The sequence below is a fragment of the Pavona decussata genome, unplaced genomic scaffold (genome assembly GCF_977016875.1).
Source record: "Pavona decussata unplaced genomic scaffold, jaPavDecu1.1 SCAFFOLD_184, whole genome shotgun sequence".
NCBI classification, from domain to species: Eukaryota; Metazoa; Cnidaria; class Anthozoa; order Scleractinia; family Agariciidae; genus Pavona; species Pavona decussata.
The window spans coordinates 2,564,368-2,582,065 of record NW_028145593.1 but is presented as its reverse complement, the minus strand read 5'-3'; the positions used below and the strand labels follow the sequence as shown (position 1 = coordinate 2,582,065).

The window sequence follows — 17,698 nt, the reverse complement described above, 5'->3', positions numbered from 1 at the left end:
GTGTAATTTCAATGTAATAATTGTCTCAAAACTAAGGAAAAAATTAACACTGTTCAAGGTCGCTGGGATTTGTTAGGTGTTATGTCACTGGATAATTGTCGATTTGGAGATCTTTTGGTTAAGTTCTTGGTTGAGTCCACAATCTAAACGTCGCCTTTTACTGGAGATTAAAATAATTCAGCACTAAAAACACAAGTCTTCTTTGTCAGGAACTTGGAAAAATAAATCTTCTCAAGGTACGATTCCTCCACACGTGGATAAGAGGATTTACGGAGGAGCTAAGAAGAGTGATGGTCATTGACCAAGGGAACACAGCATTAGCATAAACACCAGCAGGTCTGAAGACACTAAGGACAGCTGTTGGAATAAACAGCACCATGAACGCCACCAAGGTGTACCTCATGTCCGCAAGGACTTTCTTCTCTCTGATGATTAGCCGCTGAACATGAAGTGAACTTGCATCATTTATGACAGAGTGGTTGTAGCGCGACACAGCCACGAAGATTTTAACATGATAAGCTATCAGAGAAGTTACCAGTACAGTTGCTATGGCAGCTCTAACGGCTGTTTGTGCACGTCCTGTGATGATCCATTGCAGTAGAACGACTATGATGCCCCAGGTAGCCCAGCATACGCAGGCTTGGTAACCAACCACTATAAAAGAGAAATATCTGTTTTAAACAACGTATAAAAAAATAACTCTGTCTTAATAACGGTCTATACAGGAGAGAGAAATCTGCACAAACGTCCACCCTTTGTAATTTTGGACATATTTCGGTGTTTTTTTTTTTTTTAATGTAAACTATGTCCTTACTATTAATATCTCATTTTAATATAAATACAGCAATCCATTTAAACTGCTAAATTGGACATTTCCTATATAACTATTTGTTCTAAAAGAGAGAGAATAAAAAGGAAAGTAATTCCAAATAATTCATTTCGGATCCAAAGAAAGGTTTTTGAGAAAGTCTATCAAACCCCAGGTTTGAGCCTTACCTTTCTTCTTTCTTCGCGACTGATACTGAACTGGATTCCAAAGGGCATTGCATCGATCCCGTGCAATACACACCATATGCATAAAGGAACAACCAGCACAAAACATTATGGCGGACTCCGCCATCTTTGCCAGGCGCTCCAGTGAATAGCAAGTCAGGCGGTTATAGTGAAGAACCAATCGCAGTGCAATGTACAAAGGCTTGGCTACTAAGACAGCAACACTGTCCACCAGAGTGAGGCTGAAGATCAGAGTGTGGCAAGGAATCTTGATCAACTGTTTTGTCTTCATTACCACCGCGATAGCCAGGTTGCAAATCAGAGCCAAAACAGCAGAGAAACCATTCACAGAAGATAGAGCGAGGTCGTTGGCGAGATACTTGTTTCCAGCCTCCCATAATATAAATGAAGATAACAGGCATGTGGAGTTACCTTCTGACATTTCATTGACAAATGTACTTCAAGACCCTAGCTTGCAAGGTGAGTCATGCTATAAAAGACGAGAAAAACATGTAATAAACATAAACAAAGATTATTATTACGATTATTATTGCACACCAAAATAACTAATAACAACTTTACTATAAACTGTCGCTTTGATCATGAGCAACAAAGGAAACCACACTGTTTTACGTTTGGTTGGTCGAGAGGACAAAGGTGTTGGAAATACATGTAGACTCTCAACGAAATGTCCTCAATGGTTTTGGAGACCGTTTTGAGACTACTTACGTATTTATGAACTGTGTAGGATCCCAGAAGTTTCCAGAAGGTATTTTGAGTGTACTGTGATGTTCTTAAGGCGGGAAGTTACCGGTTAAACCAGTTTTGGCAGGTTGTGATTCTAGAAAGTTCTACCACGTAATGTAAGCCAATGCGTATTGTTCAGTCTCTCTCTACCTTTCAATAAAAGCCAAGTTACGTGTATCAAGTGCTGGACTCGTTTCGGTGTGTTTTCTGACTGTCGGCGCAGATGCAGCTGCAGGTTATAAGGGTCAAGTGTAAATGAAGCTTTTGAAAGTCAGTTGGAGACTATACAAATTTTTCTGTTGATATCGTACCATTTCTGTACGTATATTCGGCGCGTTTTCCCCACAATATTAAGTGCGGCTGGATACTTTGTACACGTGATGACTATATGTTATATGTCATGTTCACACCTCTACCATCACTGAAACTAGTGGCTTTACAATTAATATGTTGGGACCGGTTAACAGGCTCATCTAATGCCTAAACTGATTTGATAAGGAATTTTAGATTAAAAAGATGTCGAGAAAAATAAGTTCCTTTGCTAAAGAGACCATTTACATTTACGCAGAGTTCATCCAACCAATTTGAAATTGGGAAAAATTATCATAGACTTTCACTAGCTAAAGTCACGAGAAGGATGCCTTTTTTCGAAATATCACTTGTATCTTAAGAAATACATCTACATTGCCGCACAGGCGATCTCTTACACACCTTGCATCTAAGTAAGGTTCTGATAAAAACCAATGATGTCTGGGATATATTTATGAGAAAGAACAAGACGTTCAATTAAACTGCAAACCATATTGCATGAACGAATTTTCCTTTTACTGAATTCAACGAAACGGTAAGAATTCAATAAAACTATTTCAGTGTTGAAAACGACAGCAGAGAAAACATGCTCGAGGTGAACAGCCCTTGTTTTACGGGTAGCAGTCATATACTTTGCGTCGTAATTTCGCTAACATTTCATTTATATGATACTTTGAAAGAAAAATTCTACAGAACTGGCAAACGTTGTTTAATTCAGCAAGATGAATGTATGCTTAAAGCCCGTTTCGTATTCCATTTAATATTGGGATATTTCATAAAAGCCGGTTTTGATTGTTCGAGAAGGGGCTATTGTTAGTGGCAACTACAAGGAACGGATGATACGTAATAAGCATAACTTAAGTGATTGATAACTAACTTTGTCTACTGCGAATGTTAAATATATTCTATGTATTGATCAGAAACAATGTAGTCACTTCGGACTAGCGCCGGTACGGATCGGATTTTGTTTAAGAGTTGGCTGTGTTGACGAAGGTGAGTGCTGGGGATTTTCTCAGTTTAAGGTTTAAAAAATGTTGAAAGCTTGCCGAAAGCGTGTTGAATCAGTTTTAAATTGCTTAAAGCTTTCACTCAACATTCGATTGAACATTTCATTTGTTCTCGAAAATGTTGAATGGCGTTGAAGCCGTTTGAACACTCCGTTAAGGAGTTCGCCTCTAACATTTTACCAACTTCAACTTCTGTTGAAGGAATGTTGTTCAAATGTTGAAACCGTTTAAACGGGCCTTTATCCTCATTAGTGATAAAAACAATAACCTGCTCTTATGAAAAGTAGAGCAACGGCATATATTTTTTAACTAGTGTGACGAATGCCGGCTCTTTTACTGAAGAGGCAGATACATCGGTTAATTTTGGTCGAATTTCACGGATCCTGCAGGCTGCTTGATTTTTGAGGAGCTTGGTTTCTTGCTATTTGCGAAGAGGAACAAAACGACTTCTTCTGCCATTGTTTTGAATTTATTCGACTAGTACAGTTGTCAACTACACAAAAGTTTCCATAACACATACTACGGTTCTTGTTTGACTTAACAAGTCAAAAGTAACCCACGTAAAAGAACAAGTGGATTAAGAACCTCCAGGCCGAAATTCGTCATTTTAGACACCTGCTATATAAGAACCTTTAAATAAATATATGAAGATTTATTCAGACTGGCCTTGAAAAAAGTAGGTTGTTAAATTTCGGTGTTTACTGTACCGCGCAGTTTCTACAAAATATTCAGCTGCGCCTTACAATAACATATTTTAAAAATTAATAGATAAAATAGATTATAAAAATTATATATTTTCAGATCGGTTTCCTATATTTTCCTCATTTTAACAGTTTACGCTGGTTAGTAAATCAATTATTAGATGTTAGTCGTTTGGATTTTTAATAGTCGCCCTGGAGGCTTGACATAACACAGTACAACCGTACTTGTAAAAATAAATAGGAATAGTACACACACAAAACATATTTTAAAAAAAGTTTTTGATGAGATTTTTCAGGGTCTTACCTTCCATGTGATATCTCCTTTTGACCCCCTCTAGTTCTGTGATATTTATTTTGCCATTTGCCTGCCGAGTCGTGGTCGCCTCTGAATCCACTCCGATCGCCAAATAAAAACTTCACCTGCCACTCCAGCCCACGATTTTACAATAGTTGTTTTCACTACACCAGATCAAACTTCAAACTTTGTCCAGTTTATGAAATCGAAAAACGTTGCTATAGAGTTACTCTGAATCAACCGGAGATCATTCGGAAATGAAGTAATGTGCTTTGCTAAAAAGTACACGAACACGCGTGAAAAAAATTGAATAGTAATTAATGATCATTAGAAGCGAGCGGTAAGTCCATTGTGGTTAATGTTAATATGAAAAATTCATTTTGCTGATAAAATCAGCCAGTGTGTTCGTTTATTTGAGACTAAGAACTATGAATTGTTGGTACAGTACCTGAAAACAACCTTTCATTACTTTGGATGAGGAAATACAAAAAAGAAGGCAAGACGGAGTGAAAATAGATAAGAAAAACCGTCACCCATACGCAACTTGTCTCAATGACAAACTCTTTAAGGACGGTGCCAATAATTATTACTGCGCTTACTTTCTGCGCATCTCCAGATACTCGGAATTTCTATGGGTGGTGCCTACTCATACGGGAATATTTTGACGCGGTTTAAAACTATGCGGAGAAAGCAGAACTTAGCAAGTGCTCTTGGTATCCAAAAAGAAAATTTGGGGTAACCATGCATTTTTTTTTTAGAGATAATTAAGCTTCAATTTGGAAAAAAAATGTTATACATTGCTTTGTATTTTACTGTTTTTTAAAATAATTGTTGCTTAATTAACCCTAAAAAATGCATGGTTACCGCCAATTTTCTTTTTGGATTTCAATAGCCCTTGATTAGATCTGCTTTCACCTCATAGTCATAAACCACCAAGAATACTTCTTTGTTAGTAGGCACCGTCCTTAAGTTGATTTTAGATCAATGCCTTAAAGCCAGAAACCCAATGCAGTCCTAAAGTGATGACGTCACAAAAACTAAATTTACGAAATTACGGTTTTTGTTAGCATACTCGGAAAGAGCATGATGAAAAATGCCTACTTGCCAAAAATCAGCATCTTATTGCAATTTTGCCTCAGTTCCAAACTTTTGGAACTGAGGCAAAATTAGAAGGATTTGTATGGAGTCATTGGGGATAACAGAGCTAATATCTCGCCCCCAAATTGCAATAAGATGCTGATTTTTGGCAAGCAGGCATTTTTCATCATGCTCTTTCCGAATATACTAACAAATCCCATTATTTCAAAAATTCAAATATTTGTGACGTCACACTTTAGGGCTCTATTTGACACTAAACACTTCATCTCAGTAGCCCCTATTCTCCTTGGCAAGTGTCTCGGTGGAGGTTTCTGTACTTTTCGCCTTTAGACTGCGTGAAAGTTGGGACGAAGTTGAGGAGCTGCTCAAAAAGAGAAACGGGTAGTGACCTTTACGGAAATGCTTGCCACACAAGCTAGGTCGCCCCTCGTTTCATGTTATTCCAGGCCAGCATGCATGTTTCTATTCATTTTCAACTATGAAAATCGTAATTTTTAAGATTACGACATTTTTTAATTTGTAAGACATGTTTCGATGTTACAAACATCATCGTCAGTTATAGAATATTTGAAAAACCGTTAGGACTATATAACAACTAAGCGAAACATGCATAATTAATTATGATTAAATGACAAAAATAGAGAACATATTTGAGTGGGTAACAAAGCGTTGGAAATAAAATAAAGCCTAAAGCGGAAGTGCCAGGTTGACATGCAATGACACGTAATATTCTGTAACTGACGATGATGTTTTTAACATCGAAACATGTCTTACAAATTAAAAAAATGGTTCGTAATCTTCTCAAAAATTACGATTTGTTTCAACTATGAAAATCCTCAAAGAAACATGATCGAGGTAGGACAACGTATCCACGGAAGATTGGCACGATGAAAAAAATCTAGTATAAAAAGCTCAAGGCATATTCTCTTGGAAGGGATTCTTTTATCTTTTTGTCTGTCAAATAACCCACGCAGGGAATAAAAGCAGAAGAAATTTGTTGTACCTGGCGTAGCTGGTTGAGTGTTTAGTAACCTGTTCCAGGCTTCTAGAGAGACGCGCGAAGGAGAGGGCTAGGGGACGAAAATGAAGGGGGACTAGTACACCCTCGTTTTCGTTCCCTCACCCTCTCCTTCACGCGTCTCTCTAGGAGCCTGGAACAGGCTAAGTGTTTAGTCAAAACTAACTTTACTCTCAGACCAATAGTTGTAGGCAATAACGTTACAGAACGTGTATCGACTTACAAGATTTTAGGGGTTTTAGTTGACAGTGATCTTAAATGGAATAGTCATGTAGATTAAATGTATAACATGAAAAGCATGCAAGGAGCTCTATTCCTTACGTGGTCTACGTAGAGCCGGTGTTGAACAAGGAAGCCTATACAAGCTCTGTTAGACCAGTTCGAGAGTACGCCGTGTCCGTGTGGCAGTCCATTCCAGGTTATCTGTCTGAGAAAATTGAATCCGTACAGAAAAGGGCGCTAAAGATTATTTTCCCGTGTGCTGATAGGTCGATGAGGGTTGTTTATCTGCTGGAATGTGAATGGACGCCTGGATCAGTAAAAGGTAATGTTTCAAACATGTTTAAAGATATTTGAATATGAAATGAAATAATAAATATTGCCCTTAGCATCTAGAGCGGGGCGGTATCTCCTGCAGGCCACATGTCCCTCATATCATCCAGGAAAAGGATCACGTAGGCTGAACTCTTCTGGAATGAAGAAAGCAATGAACGCATCCTCACCAGGATGGCCGAGTGGTTAAGGCGTTGGACTTAAGTTCCAATGGACGTATTGTCCGCGTGGGTTCAAACCCCACTCCTGGTACTTTATTTTAAATTTTTATCATTTTGTAGATTATTTAAACTTTCATGAGTGAGGTGTCATTTATGCCTCCCTAAAATGCGTGAGCATTTCCAAATTCAACATTGATTGTCCCTGTAATTCGCGAGAGCATAAAACTAGTTCAGAGACTAAAAAGCCTAAAGAAGATAAATTTTAAGAGAAATTAGAAGTGAAGAGGATTTGGATTATTTTTAAAATTACTAAAATTCGATCAATTATCGTCGTCGTCATCGTCATTGTAGCCGCCATCATCATCTTTTGGAATATAAACGACTTTTTTTATATTATCCTTTCTGAAAATTTTATCGACGTTCATATAGAAACGAACAAGTTTTACCCGTGGTCACACAAACATCTACAAAAATCCCTGAATTTACGAAACTATATATTCTATCACATTTATTTCATTGCGCATATGCCACACATTGACATTCCAATACTAGCAGTATGCAGGATGTTTGTCCCATGAACCTAGTTTAATGGCCTTAGCTCCCACGAGTCTCCTGTAGCTCAGTGGTAGAGCATCCGAACTAGTTATCAGAAGGTCTTAGGTTTGACTCCTGGTAGGAGCACTCGGATTTTCTTTTTCCGAGTATGCCTGTGTCATTCACTGAATAATGCATCATTCTCATATATCTTCCCTTTACAAGGCTCTCAAACTTAGCCTCTCTCCTAATTTTAAGCCGCTCTTTCCAGCAGTATCAACTGTTTTTCGTTACCTGGCCTGCATAGAAATTTCAAAGTATCGTGATAAAGGTCTATTGATTTATTTGCATGCGACATAATTGCAGCCATGTTGGTGTACAGGAACCGTAAGATTTTCCTCCTCTGTGAGTTAACTTCCATTTTTATGCAAACTATGTGAACAAATTTTCTTTTGTTTTGTACACCAACATGGCGGCAATGCAAACCACCTATAACACAGGTAGCCCAAGCTCGAAATATGAGCGCTAGTTACGCAACGGTTGAAAAATATAAGGATTTGTATGGGAGAAAAACAGTTTATTTTAGAGGCCAAAAAAATGAACGAATTCTTAAATAAAAATCACCCACCTTACTTCTCCTGTGTATTTCTTGCCTCTTGTGTGGTTTTTAGGGCGATTTAGCGCGATTCCAGTGAGTTTTAGTTCCATCGCTCTCTCTGTATGTATCCTTTAAACTAAAACTCACTGGAATCGCGCGAAATCGCCCTAAAACCCACATAGAAGGCAAGAAATACACAAGAGAAGTAAGGTTGGTGATTTTTATTTAAAAATTCGTTCATATTTTTAGCCTCTAAAATAAACCGTTTTTCTCCCATACAAATCCTTATATTGTTCAACCGTTGCGTAGCTAGCGCTCATATTTCGAGCTTGGGCTACCTGTGCCTATAGTATTATGATCGAAATTTAGCCAGCATAATGTGTCACTGGTAATCGATCAGTTCAAATAGGCGCGACAACTAGAATTGCACGTGAATTAAGCTTCAAACGTAACAGGAACTGGATAAACAAGATTAAGTCATTAGGTTGAATAGTTTTCTCTGCATGTGTTCTCAGGACAGTACACCCAGGCCTGGTTCACACTGGCTACGGAAGAGAATCGGAATCGGAGTCGGAATCAGAAGGATCTTTTTACCTAGTATGTATCGATACGAAGGAAGCCTCCCTTTCGGATGGTCGCAAAAAGGAAACTTCAGTTTTTTTTTTATTTCGTAGCTAGTTTTTTACCCAGTGTGGGACAGGTGTCGACGACTACGCCATCTTCAGTGTTCTTCAGCTGGACATGGGTAGGAGTGCTAGTTACCAGACTGGCACACAAAAAGGAAAACATCGGTTACTTTGACCTTCACTTTGTGGAAAAGCTCTATTGAGTACTAATAGTTGTTCAACACAGGTAATAGCGGAGCTAAGAGATATTGGTAAACCCATCAGTGCGAGAAATTTTGGTTTGGTTATGACGTCACTTGCGTCCGACTTACCAACCGTACCAACGTACGTACGCTACTCCGTGTAAGCCAATGTGAAATGACACACTCAAACTTTGTGCTGCAACCCGAGATTTTTTCGGCGGGAAATTGCATGGCCAACTGCGCTACCGCCTGCGTTTGTTTGGCGGGGAGTTGCATCGCCAACTGCGTTTGAGAAAAAACAAAAAAAATCGTCTTGAAGACGACAAAATACAAAGTCAATTTATGTGACCAACAGCAACAGAAAAAGCACGGCGACTAGCGGCGGGAGAAACAAATCGATTGGGGCATCATCAGAATCTTGAAGTGAAATCATTTTACTCCGATCCGACACGACGAAACGTTGGATTTTTCTTCTTGAAGTGAAACGTTTTGCTCACTTAACTTTGTAAAGCGGACGGGAAAATTACCAATGAAATAAAAAGACTGGTTATTCTCAAAAGAGGTTGACACACCGTTTAAATTAAGCTTAAGCTAAATACTGCTAGCTTCAGAGCAGTCTTTTGAGCTCATTTTTTCGGTTTATGTTGATTATTTCCCTTGGAGTTTTATTTAATAATCTCCTCCAATTTTACTGTCAAATAGCGGGAGAAAGAGCAAGGCGACTCGCAGAGGGAGAAACAAATCGACTATTTTAGAGGCGGCACTTCATAAACAGCGGCCGAATCTTGAAGATAAATTATTTTACTCTGGTCTGGCGCGATGAAACGTTGGATTTTTCCTCTTGAAGTGAAACTTAACATTGTAAAACGAACGAAAAAATCAGCAATCGAATAAAAGGACTGGTTATTCTCCAAAGAGTCGAGTATATTCATGTGATTTTGTTGACAAAACTTTGCTGTTTTGCAAGATATTGTTTTTCTTGCAGTGTTGACACTGCAACTTGTTTATCTTCAGATCGAGCAGTCTTAATTAACTTCATTTTTCGGTCCATGATTGTTATTTCCCTTAGCGTTTTATATTCTAATCTCGTCCCATTATGCTTCATTAAAAAAAAATGATTCTTAGCTAAAATAGTCGGTCAAACAAACGTCTCGCAACACTGTATCGTTGGCATAAACTACTGACAAGTTTTTCTCGCATATATTTTTAATTTTAGCATTTATTTCTCACAATCTTGACAGAGAACAAACAAAAATATTTAAAACAGTAGGATATAACGGCAAAGATTAAGAAGTGTGAGTATTTTTCACTGAAAGTCTTTTCAAAGAACGTTAAAAGCGAATGTAAAATTAAAGTGTGATTTCATTTTCATCAAGACAAAGCTTACGAAAACATTCACTCGCTAGTATTTGCGAATTTTTCAAAGATCGTTTGCTTAGTTTATTTCTGTACTGATTGCTATGAATTATCACAGTTTTTTTTTTCATTTATTACTCAAGGATATATTTCAAGTCTGTTTTTTGGTTAGTGTATCCATTTTCTCTGAGGTTTACGTACGGCCTTCTTGATAAGCAAATTTACTAGACAGTGACAGCGCTACGTAGCGCGCGTTGACTCTTCAGAAACCGGTTCGCCTTGATCATCTTAAAAACTAAAAAGAATGAGAAAAACAGAAAAAATGAATATCATTTGGAGTCCATTTATTTCGCTTTTATAACACAGAGGGAAAAATGTTCTTAAGACTATCAAGGAACTTCGTAAAACCGTAGGCGCAAGCAAACCAACAAATTATTTATTTTTTTCGTAGCGTACAAAACAAACAAAACCGACGAGAGCAGTTCTTATTATACACATGTAATTAAGAGAGAATACAAGTTTAATTCAGGAGCAAACTAACAACGATAAAAACAAATGCCGGGCATCAATTAATTATTCACCTGCGCTTTGAAGCTTCCTACCGCTTGGAAATCACACAAACATGATCGATAAAAATAGCAAACGGTGGATCCAAAGAAGGAACTTGCAGAGTAATTCAGTCTTCCACTGAATTTGACCTGCTCCTTCCTCACATCAAAAGGACGCTGTTATGCTCGGTTATCGTTCGTTCTAAGAAGAAGTAGCAAGGTGAAAGCACTTGGTCGTCATGACCGATTTCAGTTTCTCAACCAAACAAAATAAAATCAATCAGATCCAAGTCTTTAGCTTTTGAGACAAATAATTTTTTGATGCAGCACTTGATTTCAATGTATTTTTGGTACAAACAACCTGGCTTAAAGAGTCGAACTCCAAAGAACCTCAAATTAAGAACTCGTTGTTTTTGGACACAAAATGAAGAAACAAACAAAATGTAAAACTGGCGTGCTCAGCCAATCAGAAGCGAGTATTTTGGCCGCTCGATCAATCAGGAGTAAGTAGTTTTGCTGTCGGTGAAAGGAAAATTACGAAAAACTGCCCTCTGTTACAACAAAACAGCATTCAGTATTTTTGCCCTCTGTATTACATTGTTATTGTTGATGAGCAGTTTGCTAGAATGGATGACTAACTCATATAAGGCTATTACGTTCATACAATAAGCAGACTTCTATTAATATTGTTAAAAATAGGAATTGTGGAGCTTCGCTTTTAGGCTCGGCTAAAAGTATATATTAGTCGAGAACATTTTCTCTAAGTCTGTCGAGGTCGTTAGTGTACAGCCATTCGCACGAACCACATTGCGAGTTGGCTCAATAGACCGTGACCTGGGTATGCGAATGACAGAATATTTTCAAGCTGTTTGATAGAAAAAAAATTTCCACTTTTTTCAAATAAATTAATCCAAACAACAGTTGATGTTGTAGGGGTGCTCCCCAGACTGTAAAACCACCCGAAAAATCGCGCTTAAAATCGTTCTATGGACAGTGGGCTTAACAAGATATACAGTTTCATATATTTACATTTATGTTTCATATATTTACATTCATTTATATATAGTTTCGTTCACGATTTAGCGGAAACTTGAAAAATGTTTTAGTAATTAATAACCCGATCAATTCATCGATTTAGCGCCATCCAATAATCTCGAAACATTATTATTGTTATTATTTTTTTTTTTTAAGGAAACCTTTTTTGTGGAACGGTTCACGTGAATTCTCAATTAGTGAACATCATAAGATTAAACGCACAATGGACTTACCGCGCGCTTCTAATAATCATTGCTGATTACGATTCAGTCTTTTTACGCGTCTTTGTGTACTTTTCAGCAATGCACATTACTTCATTTCCGAATGATCTCCGGTTGATTCAAAGTAACTCTAAAGCTACGTTTTTCGATTTCATAAACTGGACAATGAAGTTTGATTTGGTATTGTGAAAAAAACTATGGTAAATCGTGGGCTGGAGTGGCAGGTGAAGTTTTTATTTGGCGATCGGAGCGGATTAGGCGACCAAGACTCGGCAAGCAAATGGCAAAATATATCAGAGTATCACAGAACTAGACGATGTCAAAATAACATATTAGATGGAAGGTAAGACCCTGAAAAATCTCATCAAAAGTATTTTTTATGTTTTGTGTGTGTGCTATGCCTATTTAGTTTTACAAGTTGTACTTTGTTATGACAAGCCCTCAGGGCGACTAAAAATACAAACGACTAATATCTAATAATTGATTTACCAACAAACGTAAACTGTTAAAATGGCCAAAATACGATACGATATGAAAATATACGACCTTTATAATCTATTTCTTCTATTATTAATACCTCATCGTAAAGAGCAGTTGAATATTTTATAGAAACTGAGCGGCATGAAAAAAAAAATGATGAAAGATCTTACTTCAACATTGGTTCCTTTAAACAAGACGCGCAGTATGTGTTATCGAAACTTTTACGTAGTTGACATTTGGCCAAATAAATTAAAAAAAAAAAAATGAAATTCCCAAAAGAAGTCTTTTTGATTGGTACTCGAGGCCAAACCAAAGTGTTGCAATTTGTTCAGTGAACTCTCTTGAGGTTTGGCCGAGTTAGAATCGCGTTTACGACCAACGCCAAGCATTAGATTCGCGTTTATGTTTTCTTGAAAAAAAAAAAAAAAATACGTAGACAAGAATAATGCAAAGTAACTCTGGCCTTTAATAGAGAGATTAAGAATTACGTTTGCGGCAAACGGCTAACAGCTGAGATGACCACGTGATCATGTTTACCCTACTTTCCCGCTCGCTGTTTTCAGTTTTTCAGTAAAATTGAGCAGATTAACGTTTGTAGTCGTTCGCGACGTTACGAAAAATTCTCTCGCGCACGGGATCAGTCGGTTGAAGGCGATTTATTAAGAATAGGGAACACAATAATAGCGCAAGAAAATCATTCGGAAGGCAGAGGGCCACTGTAGAAAACCCCCACTGATATTAAGATCGATCCAGCCGGGCTCTGCCGCCTGAAAGATAGCTACACCTCAACTCGCTGAATTTACACTTACGTTCACTCAGTTTAATCAAGCTCAAATACCAGCGCGCTGTTCAACTAGTCGACAGTCATGATTCACTATAGGGCCAGGCAGAACGGTCCAGAAAAAGAAATTTCCCAGCAGCTCACTTTATACGTTTTGAGTAGGATTGCAATTACCACGTGCAAACAGTATCCAACTTCACTTACTGTTGGGGGGAAAAAGGACCAAACATACGTGCAGAAATGGCACAATATTCACAGAGTCATCAGTGTAGTACGTGTACGTGTATGATAGTGTTTTCAGTAGACATTCTCCTTTCAAAAGCTCTTTTTTTACTACATATTGCATTGATAACCTGTAGCTGCTTTTTTTAGGGCTGAAAACATTGTTCTGTTGTTCATGCTTTTGTTTTCTCGACCAACCAGGTAAGATGTTGCAGATGTGTAGGTCGCCCCAGTACCTTTGTTTGTTTTAGTTTTAGTATTCTTTGTTATTCATATCAAGGCGACAGTTTATAATAAAGTTGTTATTAGTGTGTAATAAATTTTATGTTCGTTTATGTTTTTCTCGTCTTTTATAGCTTGACTCACCTTGCAAGCTTGGCTCTCGAAAGATAACTGTTAATAAAATGGCAGAAGGTAACTCCACGTGCCATTTTTCTTCAATTATATTATGGGAGGCTGGAAACCAGTATCTCGCCAACGACCTCGCTCTATCTTCTGTGAATGGTTTCTCTGCTGTTTTGGCTCTGATTTGCAACCTTGCTATCGCGGTGGTATTGAAGACAAAACAGTTGATCAAGATTCCATGCCACGTTCTGATCTTCAGCCTCACTCTAGTGGACAGTGTTGCTGTCTTAATAGCCAGGCCTTTGTACATTGCACTGCGATTGGTTCTTCACTATAACCACCTGACTTGCTATTCACTGGAGCGCTTGGCAAAGATGGCGGGGTCTGCCATAATGTTTTGTGCTGGTTGTTCCTTTATGCATATGGTGTGTATTGCAAGGGATCGATGCAATGCCCTTTGCAATCCAGTTCAGTATCAGTCGCCAAGAAAGAAGAAAGGTAAGGCTCAAACTCTCCCTTTTTCAATTTGAACAAATATTTATAAAGGAAACGTCCAATTCAGCAGTTTAAATGGATTAAGTGGATAAGGACATAGTTTACATTGAAAGAACACACAAAAATATGCACAAGATTGCCAAGTGTGGATGGATGGATGGACGGACGGACGGACGGATGGATGGATGGATGGATGAATGGATTGATGGGCGGACGGACGGACGGACGGAGGGACGGACGGACGGACGGACGGACGGACGGATGGATGGATGGATGGATGGATGGATGGATGGATGGATGGATGGATGGATGGATGGATGGATGGACGATTGGATGGATAGATGGATGGATGGATGGATGGATGGATGGATGGATGGATGGATGGATGGATGGATGGATGGATGGAACAAAACTCGTACCATCACATTTATTCCATCGCACATATACCACTCATTGACACTCAAATCCTAGCAATATGCAGGATGATTAGCCTAGTTTAATGGCCTTAGCTCCCACGAGTCTCCTGTAGCTCAGTGGTAGAGCATCCGAACTAGTAATCAGAAGGTCTTAGGAGCACTTGGATTTCCTTTTTCCGAGTTGCCTGTGTCACTCAATGAATAATACACCATTCTTGAAAATAACTGACTTACTGAAGAATATCGCTTGAGCTGCTTCGACTTTAGAGGATTCTTTATTGATACAGTTATCCTATGGAGTGTGTTGCCCCATTAATTCGAAAAGACACTGGAAATTTCTTATAATTAGTTCTCAATAGCGGGAGCGTTTACAGGTCCCTCGTCCTAATCTTATAGTAATACACAGTCCGTGGACGTATGCTGAAAACTATTCAGTAAGTAATCCGGCGCTAGTCTGTTTATGCACTTAAACACTGACTTACAATTTCGATAGTCCTGATTTCGCCGTGAAATCTTCACCCCATCCCCACTACCAACTCCCTGGGTCTCCGAGGATGAGTTTCATAAGCTGTTTTTTTTTTTTTGGCACTACATGAGACGTTAAATGCGAAATTTCTAAAAATCTAAAATATGGTTGCCATGGTCACAAAACAATTCATGATTAACGATGGGCCAGACCAAACTGTTCCTAGATAATAAATTTTTGGAAGAGTCGGAAAGTCAGTTTTGTGCCTGGTTTTGTTGGCATATTGAATGGTTTCGTGCGTGCAGATTTCTTCTCAAGTCTAGACAGGATTGAGACAGTGATTTTTGTCATACTTTGTTTAAAACAGATATTTCTCTTTTACAGTGGCTGGTTACGAAGCCTGCGTATGTTGGGCTACCTGGGGCATCATAGTCGTTCTGCTGCAATGGATCATCACAGAACGTGCACAAACAGCCGTTAGAGCTGCCATAGCAACTGTACTGGTAACTTCTCTGATAGCTTATCATGTTAAAATCTTCGTGGCTGTGTCGCGCTACAACCACTCTGTCATAAACGATGAAAGGTCACTTCATGTTCAGCGGCTAATCATCAGAGAGAGGAAAGTCCTTGCCGACATGAGGTACACCTTGGTGGCGTTCATGGTGCTATTTATTCCAACAGCTGTCCTTAGTGTCTTGAGACCCGCTGGTGTTTATGCTAATGCTGTGTTCCCTTGGTCAATGACCATCACTCTTCTTAACTCCTCCGTAAATCCTCTTATTCACGTGTGGAGGAATGGCACCTTGAGAAGATTTGTTTTTCCAATGCGAAACATTTTAAACAAGTTTCTGACAAGAGGACGTGTTTAGTTTAAACCATCACCCTTCTTAGCTCGTTGGTAAATCCTCTTCTCACGTGTGGTGGAATCGCACTATGAGATTTTGAACAAGTTGACTCAGCTAAACAGCGGGAACCTAAATCGACAATCAATTATTATTTAGCGATATAATACCCAACAAGTTTAAGCGATCTTGAACATTGTTGATTTTTTCGGATTTTTGATACAATTGTTACATTAAACTTACGTTACACATACGTTACAGTGTTATAACATTACAGAATAGATTAGTTAGTAATACCAGCCCTATCGAAATACAGAATGTTTCGAACGTACTTAATACAGTTTAAAACATTTTCGTGCTTATTAAATAATAATAATAATAATAATAATAATAATAGTAATAATAATAATACGAAGAAGTGATTTAGAAAAACATTTAACTATAGAAAAATTGAGAAATAATATTTCTTAAAATCATTTTAAGATTAATACATTGCTAATGACGTTAGCTAAACGTCATTATCAAGTCAAAATATGTTGGTAAGTTGCAGTCTATAAATACTAAAAAAAAACAGTAGCTGATTAGCTACAGCCTATCAACAGTCTATACAACGTCCTCCCGTCTTTCACGCCATCTGACGCCATCTTACAAGGAGCCGGAAAAAAAAATCTACCGACGTGGTTCGCAGACTGAGAACTTCATGGCCTTGGAAGAATCAATCATGATTTGCAATCAATCTTCACAAGCAACAAGATCATTCATGATGTAAGAAGAACGGAATTCAAGTCTCCCTTAATCAACCAATTGAATGCTGTACATGAGTCCGGTGTAATGTAAGGGAAGTGGTCAAAACTACTATACTCGAACACGACCCACCAAACCCCAAAATAGATAGTGGTCTCTACCTGCACCCCCCTTCCTCAACCTCAAAAGATGGTGTCTTTATTTCATAGCCACCCTTCTATCCAGCAGTAAAAAATGACAGTGAAATTCAAACCTCACTTTCCTTGTTTATCTAGCAATGTTGACTCTTGCTAGCTGGATTTTTCTGTGTCAACTCAAATTTTAAAGCCAAAAACATTTTGTCGGTAATGTCCACGAGATAGGTGGTGTCTTTGATAACCACCCTACCCCAGACAAAGTGGGTCCTTTTTGAACAAACTTGTTATGACCAGTTTCCTAAGTTATATCGGTTACATGTGCCCGCCCGCTACGTACCTCCACCAACGAGTAGAGGAACATAATGAATCCGCAACTGGAAAGCACTTCAAGGCGAACATAATTATAAGGCTGGTGAGGCTTCGTGAGAACTTTAAAATGCTTTTCAGAAGCTTGAGTGTTTAATTTGTGAAATGCTCATGAATATAAAAAATTTCCCGCATAAAAGAACCTACATTGTTCCACGTTAGCCTCAAAAGGTTCTTATACACTTTCTCTTTACTGGGAAATTAGGCTATTTAGGTTCTTAAACAGGTTCTTATTTTCTAAAGAAAAAAGTTCTATTGTTATACAGTGGTACTGTTGTTGCCTCACTGAAAAGAGTCAACTACAGTTAACACCCGAAGAAGCTCCAGGCTGAAATTCATCATTTTAGACAACTCTGGGCCCAGTTGTTTAAAGCCCTATTTGGCTAATCCTGGATTGACGCAACTTTGATCCAAGTTTAATTA

The 17,698-nt window shown here is 38.3% G+C and overlaps 2 protein-coding genes and 1 non-coding gene across 4 annotated transcripts; 2 read left to right on the top strand and 1 right to left on the bottom strand.

Moving 5' to 3' along the window:
* Positions 1-112: 112 nt before the first annotated feature.
* On the bottom strand, positions 113-1,790 carry LOC146462948 (uncharacterized). 2 transcript variants are annotated; one of them, XM_085085221.1, is made up of 3 exons: positions 1,723-1,787; positions 997-1,483; positions 113-654 (listed from the first exon to the last, which is right to left on the bottom strand). In XM_085085221.1, exons 2-3 carry the CDS (start codon positions 1,433-1,435, stop codon positions 206-208), a joined length of 888 nt encoding a protein of 295 aa, XP_084941347.1. In that variant the 5' UTR covers positions 1,436-1,483; positions 1,723-1,787; the 3' UTR covers positions 113-205. The 2 variants fall into 2 exon arrangements, with proteins under 2 accessions (XP_084941347.1, XP_084941346.1); XM_085085220.1 differs by having other exon boundaries at positions 997-1,790.
* Positions 1,791-2,772: 982 nt separating this feature from the next.
* Positions 2,773-16,475, top strand: LOC146462946 (uncharacterized). Its single transcript, XM_085085218.1, has 3 exons — positions 2,773-3,042; positions 13,821-14,307; positions 15,571-16,475. Exons 2-3 carry the CDS (start codon positions 13,869-13,871, stop codon positions 16,053-16,055), a joined length of 924 nt encoding a protein of 307 aa, XP_084941344.1. The 5' UTR covers positions 2,773-3,042; positions 13,821-13,868; the 3' UTR covers positions 16,056-16,475.
* Positions 6,889-6,972, top strand: Trnal-uaa (transfer RNA leucine (anticodon UAA)). The gene has a single exon. It is a non-coding gene; the product is annotated as a tRNA-Leu (tRNA).
* Positions 16,476-17,698: the final 1,223 nt, after the last annotated feature.